This window comes from Pteropus medius, unplaced genomic scaffold (genome assembly GCF_902729225.1).
Source record: "Pteropus medius unplaced genomic scaffold, Ma_sr-lr_union100, whole genome shotgun sequence".
NCBI classification, from domain to species: Eukaryota; Metazoa; Chordata; class Mammalia; order Chiroptera; family Pteropodidae; genus Pteropus; species Pteropus medius.
The window spans coordinates 18,259,132-18,279,481 of NW_024352787.1; the positions used below are offsets into that span (position 1 = coordinate 18,259,132).

General features: G+C 34.2%; 1 protein-coding gene across 9 annotated transcripts in view; it reads right to left on the minus strand.

Annotated features, from left to right (window-relative positions):
* SUGCT (succinyl-CoA:glutarate-CoA transferase) overlaps positions 1-20,350 on the minus strand; it is a 255,360-nt gene that overhangs the window by 145,798 nt on the left and 89,212 nt on the right. The window contains exons 6-7 of one of the 9 annotated variants that reach the window (XR_005649968.1): positions 18,663-18,803; positions 17,476-17,567 (exon numbers count right to left, since the gene is read on the minus strand). The exons of 6 other annotated variants lie outside the window; for them this stretch is intronic. Coding sequence is in view for 1 of the 3 variants with exons in the window: in XM_039849417.1 (XP_039705351.1) it covers positions 17,496-17,567 (72 nt within the window). In the remaining 2 variants the exon portion in view is untranslated. Of the gene's footprint in view, positions 1-15,044; positions 17,170-17,475; positions 17,568-18,662; positions 18,804-20,350 lie in introns of those variants that run through there. 2 more of the 9 variants (XM_039849417.1, XR_005649973.1) reach the window with 2 other exon arrangements.

Sequence of the window (20,350 nt, forward strand, 5' to 3'; positions counted from 1 at the left end):
ATATATGCCTTCCTATTGAACTGTACACCTGAAAATTAACAAATGTCACTATTAATTTATTTTTAATAATTAATTAATTAAAAAAAGAAGAGGTGGTACATATAGAGAGAGTGGAATATTACTAAGCCATTAAAAAGAATAAAATCTTGCTATCCGCTACAACATGGATGGACCTAGAGGGTATTTTGCTGAGTGGAGTAAGTCAGACAGAGAAAGACAAAAGACAAACGCCACATGATTTCACTCTTATGTGGATTCTAAAGAACAAAATAAACAAACAACTAAAACAGAAACAAATTTATAGATACAGAGAACATTTTGATGGTTGCCAGATGGTGGTGTGGGTGAAAAAGGGGAAGGAATTGAGAGTTACAAATCAGTAGTTACAAAATAGTCATGAGGATGTAAAATATAGCATAAAGAATATAGTAAATAATATTGTAATAACTATGCATGCTATCAAATAGGTACTAGATTTATTGAAGTGATCATTTCATAAGTTATATAAAAGTCTAATCACTATAATATATACATGAAACTAATATAATATTATATTCCAATTAATTGAAAAATTTTAAAATTACTAAAAAAAAAAAGTCGTCACTGATAAAGTGAAGCCCCTCTGCTCCCTAATCTCACTTCCAAGATGAAACTATATTCATGAACTTGGTATGTAACTTGTCCATATTTTTATGTCTATTTTATTTATTTATAGATTTAAAATATGTGGTTACTTTTAGCTTTTATTTAAATTAACAGTTATATAATCTGTGATTTTCTTCTACTTTCTTTTATGTAGTCAATATTTTTTAAATTTCTCTATATCAATGCATAAAGATCTAATTCATTCAAAACAAGATACAATCAGAGAATATATCCTGAAATGGAATCTTCACAAGTAACACAAAATGCTATAAACTTTGATCATATAAGTGGTTGATCAAATAAATGGCACTGAGTAAAGATAATTATACAACAGGCATTTGATAAAGGTTACGGCATGGTTTTACATATAATTCGATTGACACTTCTTCCATCAGTTTACAACATTACAAGTACCATTTAAAAAACTTTTTCCCTATTTTATAGAGGGTGGAACTGAATGAAGTCAGACAACTTATCCAATGTTACACTGAATGATGAAATGAAAATTCAAACCCTGGCTTTTCTGATTCCTGAAACCGTTCAATGAAGGTGTTAAGTAGGTCATCAATAAAGATGCTAGAACTGTTCAAGTTAATAACAGGAACTGGATTTAACGAGAAAACTGTGAAGGTCAAAGTTTCCGGATAACATGACAGAAGAGAGACTAGCCCAGGATTGAAGCTATGAGGATTAGGAAAGAGAGTTTGTGCACAGATTTTTGAAGTGGAGTCAGGGTTGGCATAAGGTTGTAGAAACATAGACTAGATGTGGGAATGGAGAGCAAGAAGCCTGTAACATTCCCTGCCTTGAGGTTTACAAAAAGTGTAATAGCCAAGAATGAGCATCCTCCAATTGAGAAGTATTTGAAGAAATTCAAATTGCATGGATAATATTTCAAAACAGTTATCTCAAACTATACTCTCTTTCTACATTGGTATTCATGCACACATAATGTCCTTTTTTGTCCTACAACATTTAAATAAACTGTATTCACATTAGTATTTCCTCCGGGTTTTACAAAAAAAAAAAAAGCATTCCTTTTTTAACATTTCTTTGGATGTTTCTAATTTGTTGACTTTTCTCTGATAATTTTGGTATTTATCAACCAACTCAGTATTACACTTGCAGCCATACTAGTGCTATATAAAGATAAACTATAATCTTCTTGCTCAGCAATGTGAAACAAGAGTGGACACAGCTCAAAATGATATTGACAATATCAAGAGAATCAATATAAAAAATTAATTTGTTTAAATAATTCCAATTCTGATGGCATTTACAGGACCTAGAAAGATGATAACTATAACAGCCTCTATAACAAGAACTACTGACCATTAAGAATCCTCATTACCAACCAAACCGAGGTGATAAGCCTTCCTTACTCCAAAGAGAGGAATACACAGGCATCCTCATTTGTCAGTCTCTGTAATCCCAATATGTAATTTTTAAATGAAAAAATCTTAGGCAGTGATAATCAGAAGAAAACATCAGGGGAAAATGAGATTGCAAATAGAAAATATGCAAACTCACAGACTGTAAATAGACAATTCAGCCAAGCAGAAATATATTACCTCTTTTCTAAACCTCCTGTTTTTTTCCTTTCAACTTGTAGATGAGTTCAAACTGAAGGACACCTTAGTTACTATTCTCTTTCAAAGTTCAAAGCAAATATTTGATTTTCATCATATAAAAACTGATTCTTGATATAAATCATAAAATATAAATGTGTTAAATTTATTTTGTTTTTTCTGGCTTTATTGAAAAATAATAGACAATTAATTGCTCATATTTACTTTGTACCATTCAATGAGGTTTTTTTCCATTATAGTTGGCATACAATATTAGTTTCAGTTGTACAGCATAGTGATTAGAGATCTATATAACTCATAAAGTGATTACCCCACTAAATCTAGTACCTCTCTTCCCCTTATATATTTATTACATTATTAAATATTTTCCTTATGCTACATTTTACATCTCCATGTCTATTTTGTAACTATTTTTACTTCTTAATCCCTTTACCCTTTTTCACCATCCCCTTTAATCCTCCTCCCATCTAACAGCCCTCAAAATATTCTCTGCATCTATGAGTTTATTTCCATTTTTGTTGTCGTTGTTATTTATTTTGTTCTTTAGATTCCACATGTATGTGAACTCATTGTGACATTTGTCTTTCTCTATCTGATTTGTTTCATTCAGTGCAATACCCTCTATGTCCATCAAGGCAATAACTTTTTCATACCCTTCCTTTTAGTCTGTATGTCTTTTAATCTGAAGTGAGTCTCTTGTAGGCAGCATATGTAGGGGTCCTGTTTTCTTATCCGTTCAGCCACCCTATCCTTTGGTTGGAGTACTTAATTCTTTTCCATTTGAAGTAGTCATTGATAGATATGTAGTTATTACCATTTTATTCATGATTTTATACATTTTTTTTCTTCTTAAAGAAGTCCCTCCAACACTGTAATAGTGGCTTGGTGTCGATAAATTCCTTTAGCTTATTTTTGTCTGGGAAGCTCTTTATCTGTCCTTTGACTTTAAATGATAGCTTTGTTGGATAAAGTATTCTTGGTTGCAGATCCTGGGTTTTCATCATGTTGAATATTTTGTGCCAAGCCCTCTGTCCTACAAAGTTTCTTTTGAGAATCAGCTGCCAATCTTATGAGTGCGCTATTGTAGGTAATTAACTGCTTTTCTCTTGCTGCTTTTAATATTCTCTCTTTGTATTTAACCTTTGGCATTTTAATGATGATGTATCTTTGGGTTCCTCTTTCTTGGGACTTCTGAGCTTCCTGGGGTTGTATGTCTAATTCCTTCACTAGATTAGGGAAGTTTTCCATCATTATTTCTTTAAATAGTTTTTCCACTTCTCGTTCTCCCTGTTCTCCTTCAGGTACCCCTATTACACAGATGTTTTTACACTTAATTTTGTCTCAAAGACTCCTTAAATTATTATTATATTCTTGGCTTTTTTCTTGCTGTTCCAATTGGATGTCCTTGGCTTCCCCATCCTCTATATCAGTGGTTCGATCCTCTTCTTCATCCACTCTGTTAATTCTTTCTAATATACTCTTCATCTTAGACAGTATATTCTTCATTTCTGACTGGTTCCCTTTTATAGTTTACATTTCCATTTTTATGTTTTTATCTCTTTGTTAAATTTCTCACTGAATTCATTTATCCTTCCCCTAAGTTCATTGAGCATCTTTATAACCAGTGTTTTGAACTCTCCATTTGTTAGATTGCTTGACTCTATTATATCTGGATCTCTGTTCTCTTCTCTCATTGGTTTCTGCTTCTTTGTCTTCCCATTTGGGCTGCCTTTCTGTATCTGTTTCTATGTAGTAAGCAATGGTCCTAAATCTCCTGGTCTTAGTGTGGCTTTATGTACTAGGTGTATAGAGGCACAGTCCTGAGGAGGGTTCAACAGTAGGCCAATTTTAGCCCCAGCCTGTACCTCTCCAAGGTCACCTGTTAAGATTCAGCAAGCAATCCACAGATGCTGTGCTTATTGTTGCCTCAAGAAATCATGCCAAAAAATGAGGTCAGCTGCCATCAGCGTGAGTCTTGGAGCTGCTCAGCAAGTTGCACAGGACTCACCAAGGACAATTGGATGTGGCTTGTGTAGGGCTATGAGTTGAGGGAAGCAGAGTTTCAAGGACTCTCTGGGTAGAGCAACCCCCATTATCCAGTTTGATGGCATCTCAGCTATGGCTGCGCTCTGTCCGCACACTGGGAGAGGGGAGGGCTCAACAGAGAAACAATGAATACCATCAACACTTCTGTCCAAAAGAAAGCCTCATCTCTGTCCCTCACTCTAACAACTCAGCATCCCTATAAGTCCCTGGTGCCCCCTGAGCAGCTGACTTGGTGCTGTAGCTCCGAGCAAGTAGGTCCATCAGCACGAAACTCCCGTCGTGGACAGCCCCTTTAAGAGGCATCTGCAGCTGCTGGCTGCTGCCACCATAGCCTCTGTCCCACTCAGCCACCTGGGACCGGGCAGCCTCATGTCCTTGCCCCATCCTACCTCCTCCTATTGCAAGGTAGTTTCTTATTTCTCTCCCTAGTTATAGTGTTTCTGCTCATCTAGATCCCAGGTGACTTTGCTTGCTGTTTGCTCCATGTTTCTGTCACAACTTTGATGTGGTCACAAGAGGGATGAATAAAGCCTCTATCATCTACACCATTTTTTGCCCCCCCATATGTGTTAAATTCTTGAAAAAGGAATTTTCTAGAAAAAATAATAAGTACATTTTAAACAGCATTTGAATTACAGATTTAAAAATCAATGATAGAGAATAAAATTGATATCTTAATCTACAGGAGACTGCATGATTTTTTACAGAATAGACATTTTTAGCAAATATTAGATCACTCAAAATACAACATAATGCTTCTAAAATTAATTGCTTTCTCTGAAAGAAGAAACTTACCTCAAAAAAGGGAGGTTTTTCCTCCCATAAGAAATATAGTTTATTTTTTGAAAAATTGATATTGTATGTGCATTCATGAATGTGTATATAATCTTTTACTAGAACCCTGCTCTAGGGTTTTAAGTTTTAAGGTTTACTAGAACCCTGCTTTAGGGTTTTAAGTTTTAACTTCTTAACCCTGCTTAAGAAGTTTTAGGAGAATTTGAGGATTTTGCATTCTCATATAAATTTCACAGATGTCTCTGTCTTTGGATTTCCTTCCATTTAGGGGTCAAATGTGAGAAAAACAAAGTAGAACTACATTCTGATGTAAATTCTATGGAATAACATCTAAAATATCAAATAAACTTGAGTAATAAATATCAGTGATGTTAATGTCAGTCACCAGAATTGAGTTTATACAAAAAATTCGAGTTAAACTAATTAAACTAAAGCAAGCGGTCGATTTGTTGCAGAAACAAGACTGGCGAGAAACCAAGCACCACTCAGAGAGTTGGAGAACTCAGGTTTATTATGACAGTGGTCCCAGAGGAGCTAGCGCTCTGAAGATCTGGGCCCTGAGCTCAGGGGTAACTTTACTTTTAGAGGGCTTAACAAGCAAAAGCAATACATCTGTTCTTAACAAGCAAAGGCAATATATCTGTTCTTAACAAGCAAAAGCAATACGTCTGTTATCTAGACAGAACAATCAAAGGGGAGGGTGAGTCTTTAGTTGATTTCGAGACCACTCTGCCCTTCAGCCTATGCAGTGAGCATGTCTACTGAAGCAGAACAAAGAGCTGATTACAAGGTTAGCCATTTGAGTGGAAAATTCCTGTTCAAATTCAGTCAACCAAGAAATGAGTTGTACATTTTAATAGGACATTAATTCAACTAGTCCATTTATTGAGCACTACAATAGGTATAATCTTCACAATGACCATGAGAAATGGATATAATATGGTCATTTCACAGATGAAAAAATGGAGGTTCACAGTAGCTTGTCTAAAGTTACATAGATAATAAACTCCAAAGTTCAAGCTAATGAACTCCAAAGTTCATGCTATCACACTATACCACACAACTGTTCTGATAAAACTCAAAATGGCCTCAATATTTACAAACTTCAATCGCTTCTCACAATTATATTATTTATTGGCTTTAATAAATTTTAACAAAGCAAATTCGTATATGCTATATTTTTGAGAGGTGTTGGGAAATAAGAATATGCTATTAATTCTAAAAATTAATAGCATATTAATTTGAATTACTATTTATAACTTCTGTAGTAATTACATCTGAAAATTCTAAGTAAAATTTGCTGTTTCACAAAACATCTTGCTGTTTCACAAAACATCTTGCTGTTACACAAAACATTGTTTGGAAGCTATTCTAAAATATTTATCATAGTAAATCAGGTGTTACAACACATCATTTCATTCAGGAAAATACAAATAAAATTGGAAAATCATTGTTTTCAAATAGTGAACAGATACTTAAAGGACAATTCTACAAATCCATTTGTACTTTCTCCATCACCTTGTTTGTTTGTTTTTTTGAGGAGGTTTTTTGTTTGTTTTTCCCAGGTCATACAAATTGGCCCTATTAACAACCAAACAGATTGGGGAAAAACTTATGTGATAACTCTGAAAGGCATAAGTCAAAAAAAGAAATTGCAGGTTGAAGTACCACTCATGATATAGCTCCTCACTTCCCCTTCCTTACCCAGACAGTACTGAGGGAAAATTGATGTATTTGACCAAATTCTGAAAATATGGACAAAAATCTCTAATGGGAGAGAAGCACAATGAAAAGGTAAGTAAACAATAGTGTGAAAAGTTAACAAAATATCCTTAAAGAAGAAAGTCTCAAGCCCAAGACCAAGGCAAAACATGCTCCCATTGAGAGGCCACATCTGTTTACACGGGCCAATTCACAGGTTCAGCATGTCCGCTCCACTCACCCTTGGCTTTATAGAGAAGGCCCAGAATAGGACATTTGTGGGAGTCCCAGAAGGAGGGCAACTCTAAGCCCCAGTAAAGACTACACTCATCCCTACAAGGTTTGGTCTCGTATCTACTTTTTCTTCGACTTCACCCCACTTCTATTCCTGTACCTCAGGCAACTGCATGTTAAGGAAATTATGGTTGCAGTATAGAATTTAAAGGGTGCAGAACTTTACAAAAGTTAGTATTAAGGTTAGAGTAAGTAAAAGTACTTAAGTACTTACTAAGTAAAAGTAGTTATATATGAGTACTAAGTAAACGTTGACTGAGTAAAAGTACTTAATATGTGACAATTGAGAAATTAGAGGACAGAAATAGAAGGAAAAAATGTAAGAATGCTAATCATTTCTCATAGCATGAAATCAATATATAATGTTTAAAATGGAACATGAAAGTAGATAAAGATGCATTAAATGACTCTCACATTTTAATGGTTTTCATGATCTCTCCTCAATCTTAAAAGGCTCTCTTAGGAACAAGTTACTTTTATAAAGAAGAAATATTTAGCTAAATTTGAACAATGCCATCCATTTCACTTCCTCTGTTAAATTCAAGTAAATTCAATACTTATTTGTTTTAAATTAAGAAAAATATTATTATCTCATTCTCATAAAATTATTTCTATTAATCACATCCTCTGAATATGTCCACATGTAAGTATAAACAGATGTCTGGAATGACGCTCGCCAAATATTAATACTAGTAACTTCTGAGTGGTGAAATTTAGAATAATTTGTTGTTTTTTCTCTATTATTTCCTGCATTGCTTAACTTTTTATAATAAGTATATATCACTTATAAAAAGTTATTTTTAAAGTAAATTAAAATAAAGCATAAATAAAATTGACAAATTAAGTAATTCCACCGTTAACTCTGACTAACCAGTGGTTAGCTATGTTTAAGGAGTGTCATCTTAAAAAGGTTCATGATAGACATGGACAATAGACTAATAGTTACCAGAGGGTAGGGCAAAGGGGAGAAGAAGGGAAGTAAAGGTGAAAAAAGGGGTCAAATTTGTGGTGACATTAAAGAATTAAAAATAAAATAAAACAAAATAAAATAAAACATGAATTGTTAAAAAAAAGGTCATGAATTAATGGAAAGTTGATTATTTAATCTAGACTATTCAATTACTTTTATTAACATATTGATATTTATAATAAATAAATAAGATCAAGGAAAGATATTATCCTAATGAGTCATACTTGATATACCTAAGAACTCACCATCCCTATAATACTTAATGGGCATAAGTTCTCCACTAAGTGCTAGAGATATGAAAATAATATATTAGGGAACATACATTTTAACCAACAATCAAACAGAATAAAAAAAGGAAAGAGTGGGTGTGTGTGTGTGTGTGTGTGTGTTGGGAATGGCTACATCTCTCGCTGTTTTATTTATATACAGTAGTCTTCCTTTATCTGCAGGGGATATATTCCAAGACCCCCCAATAGATGCCCAAAATAAAGGTTAGTACCAGACTCTATATATACTATGTTTTTCTCCTATACATATATACATACATACCTATAATAAAGTTTAATTTACAAATTAGACACAGTAAGAGATTAACAACAATAACTAATAATAAAATAGATAAATTATAACAACATACTTCAATAAAAGTTATGTGAATGTAGCCTCTATCTATCTATCTACCTACTTATCTACTTATTTATCTATCTATCTCAAAATATCTTATTGTACCATAAGTACAGAGTCTGGATATGCTGGACAATGGGATGATTCATATCCTGGAGGGTAGGGGACTGGGGAATGAAGTGGGACAGCACGAGATTTCATCACACTACTCAGAACGGCACATAATTTAAATCTTATGAATTGTTTATTTCTGGAAATTTCCTATTAATATTTTCAGTCTGCAATTGACAGCAGATAACTGAAACTTCAAAAAGAAAACTACAGATAAGGGAGAACAACAGTAGACCCTTGAACAATGAGAGGGTTAAGGAAGGTAGGCTCCCCTCATCGAAAATCTGAGTATAATTTTGACTCTCCAAAAACTTAACTACTGTCATCCTTTATTATCATGGGGGATTGGTTCCAGAACCCGCTACGGATACCAAAACCCTCAAGTGCTGAAGTCCTGTATATAAAATGGCACAGAACAGTGCATACCATAGGCCCTCTGCAGCCACAGATTCCAAACCATAGATTGAAAATACTGTTTCAATCCACAGTTGATTGAATCTAAGGAAGCAAAACACAGAGGGCTGACTGTATATTTATTGGGAAAAAATCCACGTATAAGTAAACTAGTACAGTTCAAACCTGTGTTGTTCAAGTGACAACTCTACAGTATTTCAAATTTAAAATAGGTCCTTATTCTCACACATTGCTGATAGGAAGGTACATTGGTTTAATCACAGGAATATCGATATCTATCAAAAGTACAAATGAACAAATCCTTTGACCCAGCATTCCTCTTCTAGGATTTTCTTTCTACAGATATAATTACACATGTGAGAAATAACATAGGTGTGAGAATGTTCCCTGTAGTCTGAGGGTAATAGCAAAATAATGAAAAGAAACTAAATGCTCATCAAGAAGAGGCTGGTTAAATAAATTAGGGTACATCCATAGATATAGACACAGTAAGAACAAGTATACTGATACAGAATAAGCTCCAAGTAATATGAAGTGAAAAAGATTACAATTAAAATGTTTAGTTTATGTATCTCTAAATTTGAAAAATTAAAACTCTAAAGCTTCTAGAGGAAAACATATAGGACAATCTTCATGACTTAATGGCAGGCAAAGATTTCCTAAATGGGACCTAAAAGATACTAACCATGAAAGAAAAAATATTTTAATTAACTTGACTTAAAATAAAAACTGCTAATTAAAACAATCATTACGATAGTAAAAAGGCAAACCACAGACTGGGAGAAACTATCATCAGTGCAAGTCTAACAAATACTTGTATCTAGATTATAGAAAGAAATCCCATAAATCAATGAGAAAAAGAATAACACTCCAATAATTTTTTTTAAATAGAAAAAACTCAAATCTATAGTTCACCAAGATATCTAAATGGCCACTAAGCATCAGGAAATGCAAATTCATATCACAGTGAGATACTACCACAAACCTACCAAAATGATTTGGGGGCTGGGTGAAAAAGGTAAAGGAATAAAGAATTGGGAGAAACAATTCAAAAAATTATACAAATGTCTGAAACTAATATTAAATAAATAAATAAATAAATAAATAAATAAATAAATAAATGAGACTAGCATTGTCAAGAATTGGTGAAGATAATTTAAAACTCTCATACATTTCTAGTAAAGTATAAATTGGTACCATTTTGGAAAACTGGCAGTATACTAAGGCTAAATATGCATCTAACCTATCGCCCATCTGCTCTACTCCTAGGTGTATACCCAAGAGAAATGAATGTGTATGTCCAATAAAAGACATTCAAAAGAAAGTCCTTAGGCATTTTATTCATAATAGACAAAAATGGGAAACAGCTCAAATGTTCATTAATAGAATAACAGGTAAACTATGATATATTCATACAATGAAACACCATACAGCAATCAAACACACTACTGATACAACAACTGAATGAACCTCTAAAACATTACGTTGAGCAAGTCAGACATAAAAACGTATATACTGTAGAATTCTATTTACAGAAGTGTAAAGATAGGTAAAATTTAGTCTATAGTAATAGAAGTCAAAAGAGTAGTTATCTCTAAGAGGAGGTGGTATTGCTTAGAAAGGGTATGAGGAAACTTTCTGAGATGATAAAATCTGTTATTTCTTGAACTGGGTAATGTATCCAGGTGTATACATTTGTAAAACATCATTGAACCATACTCTTAAGATATTTCACTTTATTGTATATAAATTATACCTCATTTTTATGGAATTTTTTTAATTGAGAAAGTATACTACCAATTGTGTTTTTAAAAAGATGAGAGAAGACTATTTCACTTGTTTTTTAATAGAATATCTCTGAAAGGATGCAAAAAAAACACAATTGGTAGTATACTGTCTCACACCTGTTAGCTATTATCAACAGGACAAGTAATAACAAGTGTTGGAGAGGATGAGGAGAAAAAGAAACCCTCATACACTGCTGATGGGACTCCAAATAGGTACAGCCACTATGGAAAACAGTATGGAGGTTCCTTAACAAAATAAGAATTGATCTACCATATGATCCAGCAATCCCTCTACTAGGTATTTACCCCAAAGACTTGAAAACTCATTTCTAAAAAGATATTTGCACACCGATGTTCATAGAAGCATTATTGATAGTGGCCAAGACATGGAAGCAGCCAAAATGTCCTACAACAGTTGATTGGCTAAAGAAGCTGTGGTACATATATACAATGAAATATTATATTACTCAGCCATAAGAAGAGATGAAATACTGCCATTTGCGACAACATGGATGGATCTTGAGATAATTATGCTAAGCGAAATAAGCCAGACAGAAAAAGTTGAAACCACATGATATCACTTATATGTGGGATATAAACCTAAAAGCAACAAACAAACAAGATAAACAAACAGACTCATGGACATGGACAATGGACTAGTGGTTACCAAAGAGTAAGCAGGGAGGTGGGAGGAGGGAGGTAGATGAGATAAAAGAGGTCAAATATGTGGTGACAGAAAGAAATCTAACTATGGGAGGTGAACACACAATGCAATATATATGCCTTACTGTTAAATTGTACATCTGAAACTTACTGGATTTTGTTAACCAATGTCACCATAATAAATAAGTAAGTAAGTAAGTAAGTAAGTAAGTAAGTAAGTAAGTAAATAAATAAATAAATAAATGATGATAGCACTTATTGTCCCTAAGGAGGAGAAAAAGGTAGGGTAGGGACATAGAAAAGAAGATTAACATTGTAGACTCAGATTGGGTGCTAGAGACAAGCTTGGTTTATGACCCAATGTTATTATATAGAGAGTCCTTTTGCATTCTTAAAAGAGTCCTGGTTTGTATGATAAATTACATAGTCAACATACTTGTGTTTCTTATAGATTTAGAAGAGTGAATGTGTTATCTCTTCAAAAATAAATAAAATACAAACTAAATATATAGTGCCTTTGGACAGCAATAGAAGAGCAGTTTCTCTTTGTACAGTTATTTGTGTTTCCTTAGTTATTGAAAAGGGAGATAAATATCTAAAAAACATTGCTTATAAACTTGATTTAATCTATCATGTATATATAGGCCAAACTAATTTTATGAAGCGCAGCTTTTATCATGTCACCTGCCTTCTGAAAAACTTCCCTAACTTCATTGTGAGAAAACAGCATTCCAACTTTTTTACTTGACCTTGAAGACTTTCCAAAGTTGGCCTCAACCAACTTTCCACCACTATTCTGAAACTTTAACTCTCAATTCTTCTGTAACTGGCCTATTGATTTTCTCTAGATATGCCTGATTCTTTTTCACTTCCCTATCTTTGTTCACTCTGAAATCTCCACCAGAAATGTCTCAATCCATCTGAATCCCATTCATCTTTCAACTCAAATCTCCCACTTCCTTGAAGTCCTACCCTGAGCCACATTTATATTTTACTTATTTAAGTTATAATACGTTCTCTCCAACAAATTCCATGTAAGCCATAAATTAGATCTTAAAGATTTTATTAATTAAATTTTTTAAATATCTGAAGAGCATTTATTGTACTGGACATTAGGGCATAAAATTGAATAAGACATTGTCCGTACACTGGAAGTTCTCACAGAAACAGCTGACAACTGCCACCATGCCAACTTGCCCTCACACATCTGCCCCTTTCAGCTGCTTGCAAAGAACTTACTTGTCCACATCACATATGTGAGCACACACACACCTACCACACACACACACACACACACACACACACGTACAGACTCCCTTATCCCAGGCCTCTAGGATCATAAAACTCAAAGGCTTTTGAAGGTTGTTTATTCTCAAGAAAAAGTTTAAGATCTTCTATCTTAAAGTTCTCTATGTTGTTTGCTATCTAACGATCTACTTAATATTAAATGGTTTTCTATTATTTTCTAATTTTTCCATGAGTATAAATCTAACCTAAACAACTAAACTTTTACTCATAAAGTAATTTATTAAATTCCTTATGGTATCTAATACATATGATCAATACATCTTTGTTTATGGATTGATTAATATTATTTTTCTTGATGTTATAGGTGAATTACTACTTAGAACATGTATTACATATTTCTGAGTCATTTACTTTCCAGACTATCTCATACTCATTCATGTTTCATTCCCAATCCCCATAAATTAAAAAAAGTAGATAGATTTTAGATGATAGATAGATGATAGATAGATTAGGTAGGTAGGTAGGTAGGTAGGTAGATGATGATAGATAGATAGATAGATAGATAGATAGATAGATAATAGACAGACAGATGGTTAGATGGATAGATGGATAGATGGATAGATGGATAGATGGATAGATGATGGATAGATGGACAGATGGATGGACGAATGGACGAATGGACAGACTCAGATGGAATGGAATGGAGATGGATAGATAGATGGATGGATGGACAGGTAGATGGGTAGATGGGTAGATGGATAGATGGATAGATGGATAGATGACAGATGAGAGAGAGAGAGATGATAGATAGATAGATAGATAGATAGATAGATAGATAGATAGATAGATAGATAGATAGATAGATAGATTCCTTTTAAGTATTAACTGGTTAGCCAAGAGTCATGAACGTGAATAAGAATGAGTAAATATGATTTTGTTTTGAACACAATATTATAATTTAAACATAATATACAGACCTTAATAAGTCAGTAACTTCTGTCAGAGTCTACGAAGAATGTTTGCTATCTATTTCCAATGCAAAAGGGTTTTTAATAATACCTCTCTTTAATAACGATTCCAAATGTGATCCACAAACCATCTCCATCAAAAGCACTTGAGCTATCATTAAATATGCATATTTATGTACTCTACCCACAAATCAGTATCTATGAGGGTGGAGCTGAGGAATTTGCAAATATATTAAGCAATTGCTGATTCTTATGCCTACTACCTCACATTATACTTGAGTTTGTGCCTTTACATTTTATAAAAGATATTTTATTTGCTCTTTGCAATATCTTGAAGAGTAGGTGTATGAGTATCATTTCCAGATGCACTTTACTGAAACGCAGAGAAGCTATAGGAGATATTCAAGATCATAGAGCACAGTACCAGGTATTCCTTTATTCATTCATTCAGCATATATGTGTTAAATGCTCAGTAAGTGCCAGGCTCTATTCTAGGCATAGAGATACAGCAGTGACCAAGTAAAGACTATGGTCTTATGAGGCTTATATTCTCCTGGGGCTCATTTTAGGCAGCCAGTGACTCTTACACAGTAGTGAATTAGATAGAGCCAGGCCTCCAGACTCTTAGTTGAGTCCTTTCTCACTATACAAAATGGGCTATTCGCTACACTGTAACATATATCATAGCATGCATAAGCAAAATGCAAATACAATAAAAAACAGGATTCATTCTCTAGGCAGGATGGAAAGTGGATATAGTATAAGGTATAAGGAGTAAAGCAGACTGGAGTTCAAAGTCTGGCTTTAGTGCTTTACATATCCGGGCACTCTGGACAAGTTATCTAAGCCTTTAAGCTTCGGCTATAGAATTTATCAATACCTTCCTGGAAGGAGCAATGAGAGGATCAAAACATATAACAGTATATGTAAAACATCAAGAGTGAGTGTAGCACAATGCAAGGAATGAATATCAGTTCTCCTTTTCTCCATAATCAAATATGAATCTTCTGACAACACCATAACATATCTAAAAGGCTAGATTTTAGATTTAATGGAAGTCAACTAGTAACTAGTTTACTTAAATTTCTTCCTAAAGAAGGTTTTCATAAATTTTATCCTATATTATACATTCAGGTAATGCCCCTTTGGGATAAAAATAGTATTAATACTCTGTTATAAAAAAAAAAAAACAAAAAAACCAGTTTGAGTTTCTTCATCATAATACTTGTCTATACTTTGAGAACATCACTAATTTTTCCAGGCAGAAATATATTAGATCATCACTAAAAGTATGTACACATAATGTATCTTCCCTTCTCATCAAACTATTAAGTAATATAATAAGTCCATAAACAATAAGGTCTGCCACCACTCTTTACATCTCCAACTTCATTTTCCCCCTTCTTTGCTACCTCACAATAACCAAATGACACTGGCATTCTTTTGGATCCTCAAACCTACCAAACTCTCCAGCATTTAAAAGTTATACATGGTGTTGCCCTCTAGACACCAGGCTAATGCCTAACTGCATCCCACCTTAAATATCTGGTCCTCAAAGAAGCCTTCCCGGACCAACCATCTTGACAATATGAGGCTACACTGTATAAGGTGATGTGTTGAAGCTTCCTAGTGACACAGAATCCTGGGTTCCAAACAGTCATGTGGTAACATGGAGTTACACTACAGAACAAATACACAGCTATGCAGATAGAGAAAAGTTCATATGTAACACATTATAATAGGCAATAATGAGTCTGCATTGGCTGGTTAAAAATATTAGCCAGGGCTTTCAGAACTGAATGCTCCTGTGCAACCTCTGTCTGCCACAAGGGTCAAGAAATTGTAATATATTGCTGATAACAAAGAAAAACAACCCCCTTCAGGGGGATTCATAGCATAGCCTGATTCTCTTCAATCTGCTTTTATCCTTTGCTGTCTAACCACATTTTGCAGAGATTTCCGAAGTATTACAGTGGTCTGAGGCATGCTGTTACATATATTAATAACACCCTGTACTCTTCTTCAGAGCTCTTTTTATTTGTATTTAATGTTTATTTTCCATTGTTTGTTTTCCTCACTTAAGGACTGTGCCTCCCCTGTTGTCTGCCTAATTCCCAGTACCTGCCACAGTTTCTAGCATATAAGGGACTAAATGAAGTAATCATTCATTCGATCGATGAATTAAGAACTGAGAGATGTGTTCATGTGAAATAAATACAGCATATAGAAGTTAAGTTTATTTAATTTAATATATGTAAAGTACATAAAAATAATATTTGGCACATAGAAACATTCAATCAATGCTAAGTTAGAACAAAAATCTTCCAAGTAGTATAACACAAGAGATAAAGTTATTGACTGAAAAATGATAAGTTTGAGCACACATCGTGTGCTTATTATCCCTGTCAAAACACAGTACACTATACTAAACAAGCTACAGTAATCCTTTGCCTTTTTGTGTTAATTCATTTTAACATTTGCATATACAAATTTAAAAGTCCTAGATCCTTTCATATATTCACAATTGAGTTCAGTGTTCATAAATAAAACCAAAATAATAATGTCTTGTACATATAAAAACTTCAATGAGATAGAGCAAAGAGAGATATATCCATGCTCCATTCTCTCAATGGACAGAAAGACAACCAGTACCCTTGAATGTTTTAAGGAAAGGCCACACACATTTTTTCTAAGAATTGTGAAAATAAAACAACAGAGAAAGAAAGTACAAAAGACCTTATATTTCAAGTTACTGAAATTCCAATGCCTGCTTTAAAATTAATAAAAAGTATAGACTTTAAAAAAGACTGAGGTCACTCTGCCTGTTTATCCTAACACTGCAGCAATATGTCTTGAAGAATTAACTGACGTGATTCAAGGAAGAAACATTTGTAAGCCTATCAGTCTAATTTGTTTTGGAAATGGATGTGTTTTACTATTTTTATTTAATAGGCTTTCACACACTTTTTTTTTATTTAATGACATTCTTCTTGTTTTCCCCAAGAGTGCATTTTCTAAGAGTCTTTGCTCTATCTAACCAACTACATTTTGGTCACTTACATACTTTTTAGGAGCTTCTCAACCTATCGTCAATGGAGAGAGATTATTATAAAATCAAATAATTCTTTCAGTGTCAGAATCTTATGCATATAACAATCAGACACAACTACACCTAAGGCATTGAGTAACAAATTTTAAAATAATAAACATTTATAATATTCCACAGAGAAGAAGAAACCCTCCACTATGTACACATGCCAAATGAAGATACTGTCGCAGAAATGAACATCTATGGACTGGTCTAGGCAGCCACTCTACATCAGAGAAGCAATATTCCTGAGTCATATGAATGTGCCTATGTTAAGTGTGAATGATATAATACATATGGAAAATGTGTTTACCATTCTATTGCTTCTTGCTAAAAAGAGTGTTATTTTCCATGGGGCCATACTGACATTTAGGCTCAAGTACATTCATAATGAACACTTCCATTTTTAGTAAGTCATTCACTTTCCCTGGGTTCTTTTAACTTAAATTTAATCCTATGAGTTAGTAAAGATGAAAATCTCTTTGGAATACCTAGGGAGAAAATTATGAATAGTCTAAAGAAGGATACCTACTTAAGACCCTGTGATGTGCATCAGACCAGAAATAGCAGAATCCATGGCATCATAACCAGCTCGCTGAGACAGTGGATCTGACTGACCATACCCTAAAACAATGAGAATAGACATATTCACCACCAGGCAAAGAGAGCAGTAGTAAAAGTGTGTTAAAACCATTTGTATCCAGAAATATTGCAGCATTTTGTTACTATTACATCTATATTACCCCTTAAAGGAGGTAGTAAAAATTAATTATGGTGTTATAACCCAGAAAGTTGCAAACTAGTGACTTGTGAGCCAGATATCATCTGCACAAATGTTTTGTCTGGCCTCAAGAGTGTTTTGAAATGTTGTTATTTAGTTTCTAACATTTAAAAATTAGGAGATAGCATCAAAAAATGCAAATTTCTGACTTTTCTTGAAAAATTAGAAAATAAATTCAAAACTAGGTCCACATTCTCACTTGGCAACAATCAGAATTAAATAACAGCTCTCCCTTTACATAGGACATAAATTTTCCAATTTGCCACAGTCTCTCTCACTCACTCCTTCATACCTCAGCCTGATTCACTCATTTAAATATCCCTCCAGACTCCAATACGTATTTGCTACTCCTGTTCTATACAAAATAATATATAAAGTAAAACCAAAAAAAAAAGAGTCCCTAGGTTCTATTTGAATATTATTTCAAGTATACAAAGAAAATATAAATGATGATTAAAATTTTTAACATAAATAAAATGATTATATCTCCTAACCGTGCTTTTTAGATTACAAAGAGACAGTAAAGCTACTACTTTTTTTTTCCCATCGGCAAAGATCAAGAGAACACAAGAAATATTTTCTCCTGTTCTTCTCAGTCCTGGTGTTTATCATTGAATAATAAAAGTTATTTCAGGAGCTATATAAATCTGCTTCAAAATCCCATGTGCCAATCATTGAGTAGCCAGATGAAGAGCCTTCCATACCATCAGACATTTTCTGGAATTCTCTGCATACTCTGCTTTAGAAAGAGGTAAAGGGATGCCTCAAGGCCTTTGCTTGCTTCTCCAGCCACCTGGGTCACTCTCCTTCCATTTCACTGCATATATCCACCCGTCTCACTCCCTTGCATCTTCTAAATTGGCACTCAAATGTCTCCTTACCAAGGAACCCACCCTAAAGAACTCTTTTACAAAAAGTACTCTCAACTTCTCACTTACCTCATTATATTTGTCTTCATAGCACTTATCAACACAAGATAAAAAACATAGTTTTTTTATTCATTTATTTTGACTCTTCCCTACTAAAATGTATACTCCAAAGACCTTTTTCTATTCATTTCACTGTTGTATCCCCAGCATCTAGAATAGAAACCAATAACATTCATTGTATGAATGAATACTGGTTATATAAAAATAATAATTTTTAAAAACAAATAATCTATAAAAAGTAAATTAATAAAGAAACCAAAGATTTTTTTTTCTATTTTGTTTAGTTATATTCTTGATCAAAATTGCAACATAAAAGGCCATTTCCCTCCTCTTATGGACACACTGAATGTACAGCAACACATGGAGAATTCCCTCTGAGAGAAATCCAGAAACTAGTTGAATGATTCCTACATATTTGGCAAGAGAAAATGCTCGCATCAAAATTAGTAGGAAAGGCTATGATACACTCTCTTCACAAACCCCACTCCAGGCACAGTACCAAAGCTGGGAACCCCCAACTCCCAGCTTTTCCCTGAGGAATGAACAGTTTTAATAGCATATTTAGTGCTCCAATTTTTAGGGCTTTCACCCAAGGAATGGGCCTCCAAAACAATTAGTTCTGATAGCCAGTAGAGTTTGGGCCCACAGAACTATATAGCAAACAAAGAAAGTTGTTGACAGGCATGGAAACACTACCACAGCTATTCTTCCGGGACTCAGAATGTAAGGAGCAGGCAAAAATGTCCATCTTCCAGTCTTTCCCTGGAAAGGGTTTGAATGCATACTTTATAAGCTTCTACCTGAGGGTTAGACACTAATTAACACACGTTTGGGTGCTGACTGTGATCCTACCTGAACCAAAAAGAACCAGTGGGCACTTCTCCATCTTCTCCCTCCAGCTAATTCCAACAATAAAAGCAGGTCATCAACATCTTTCTGGAAGGAACTTCTACATGTGTCTTATGCCCCAACTTTTGCAACTACTGCCTGAGGGTGAGCCCCTGGATCACCTGGCTCTGCGCCAACCAAGCTTGCTTTCATGAGCCCCATAGGACTACACCAAACAAACAAGCAGTTTTTAACAGGCTCAGGAGCACCCTCCACAGCTGTATACACCGGCTCAGTGTAGAGGGAGATGGAAAAAGAATGCCTGTCACCCAGTTTCTCTCCAGGAGTTTGACTGCAAGCTTTTGCAGTTGTTGCCTGAGGGCCCAGCTTATAATCAGCCTGCATGTAGGAGCTGACTATAATCATCTCCTTTGGAATGTTGATGGGTCTTCTCACACTCTCAACTACTGAGAGGCATGAAGAACAAAGCTAGTGAACTGAAGCACACTAGATTAAGTGGAAGAAAAGAGCAGTAAATTAGAAGACAGGGCAGTAGAATACATCTAGAGAAGAAGAAAAAAAAGAGTAAAGATAGCTAGTGTAAGAGACTTATGGAATATCAAATGGACCAATATATACACTATTGGGGTCCCAGAAGAAGAAAAAGAGAGAGAAAAGAGCAAAAGCTTATTCAAAGAAATAATGGCTGAAAACTTTCCTAACCTGGGGGGATAAAGACATCCAGATCTAGGCAAATAAAAGAGTACCAAATATGATGAATCTAAAGAGACTCACAAAGAGACGTTACAATTAAATTTTCAAAAGTTAAGAACAAAGAGAGAACCTTAAGATCAGCAAGAGAAAAGCAA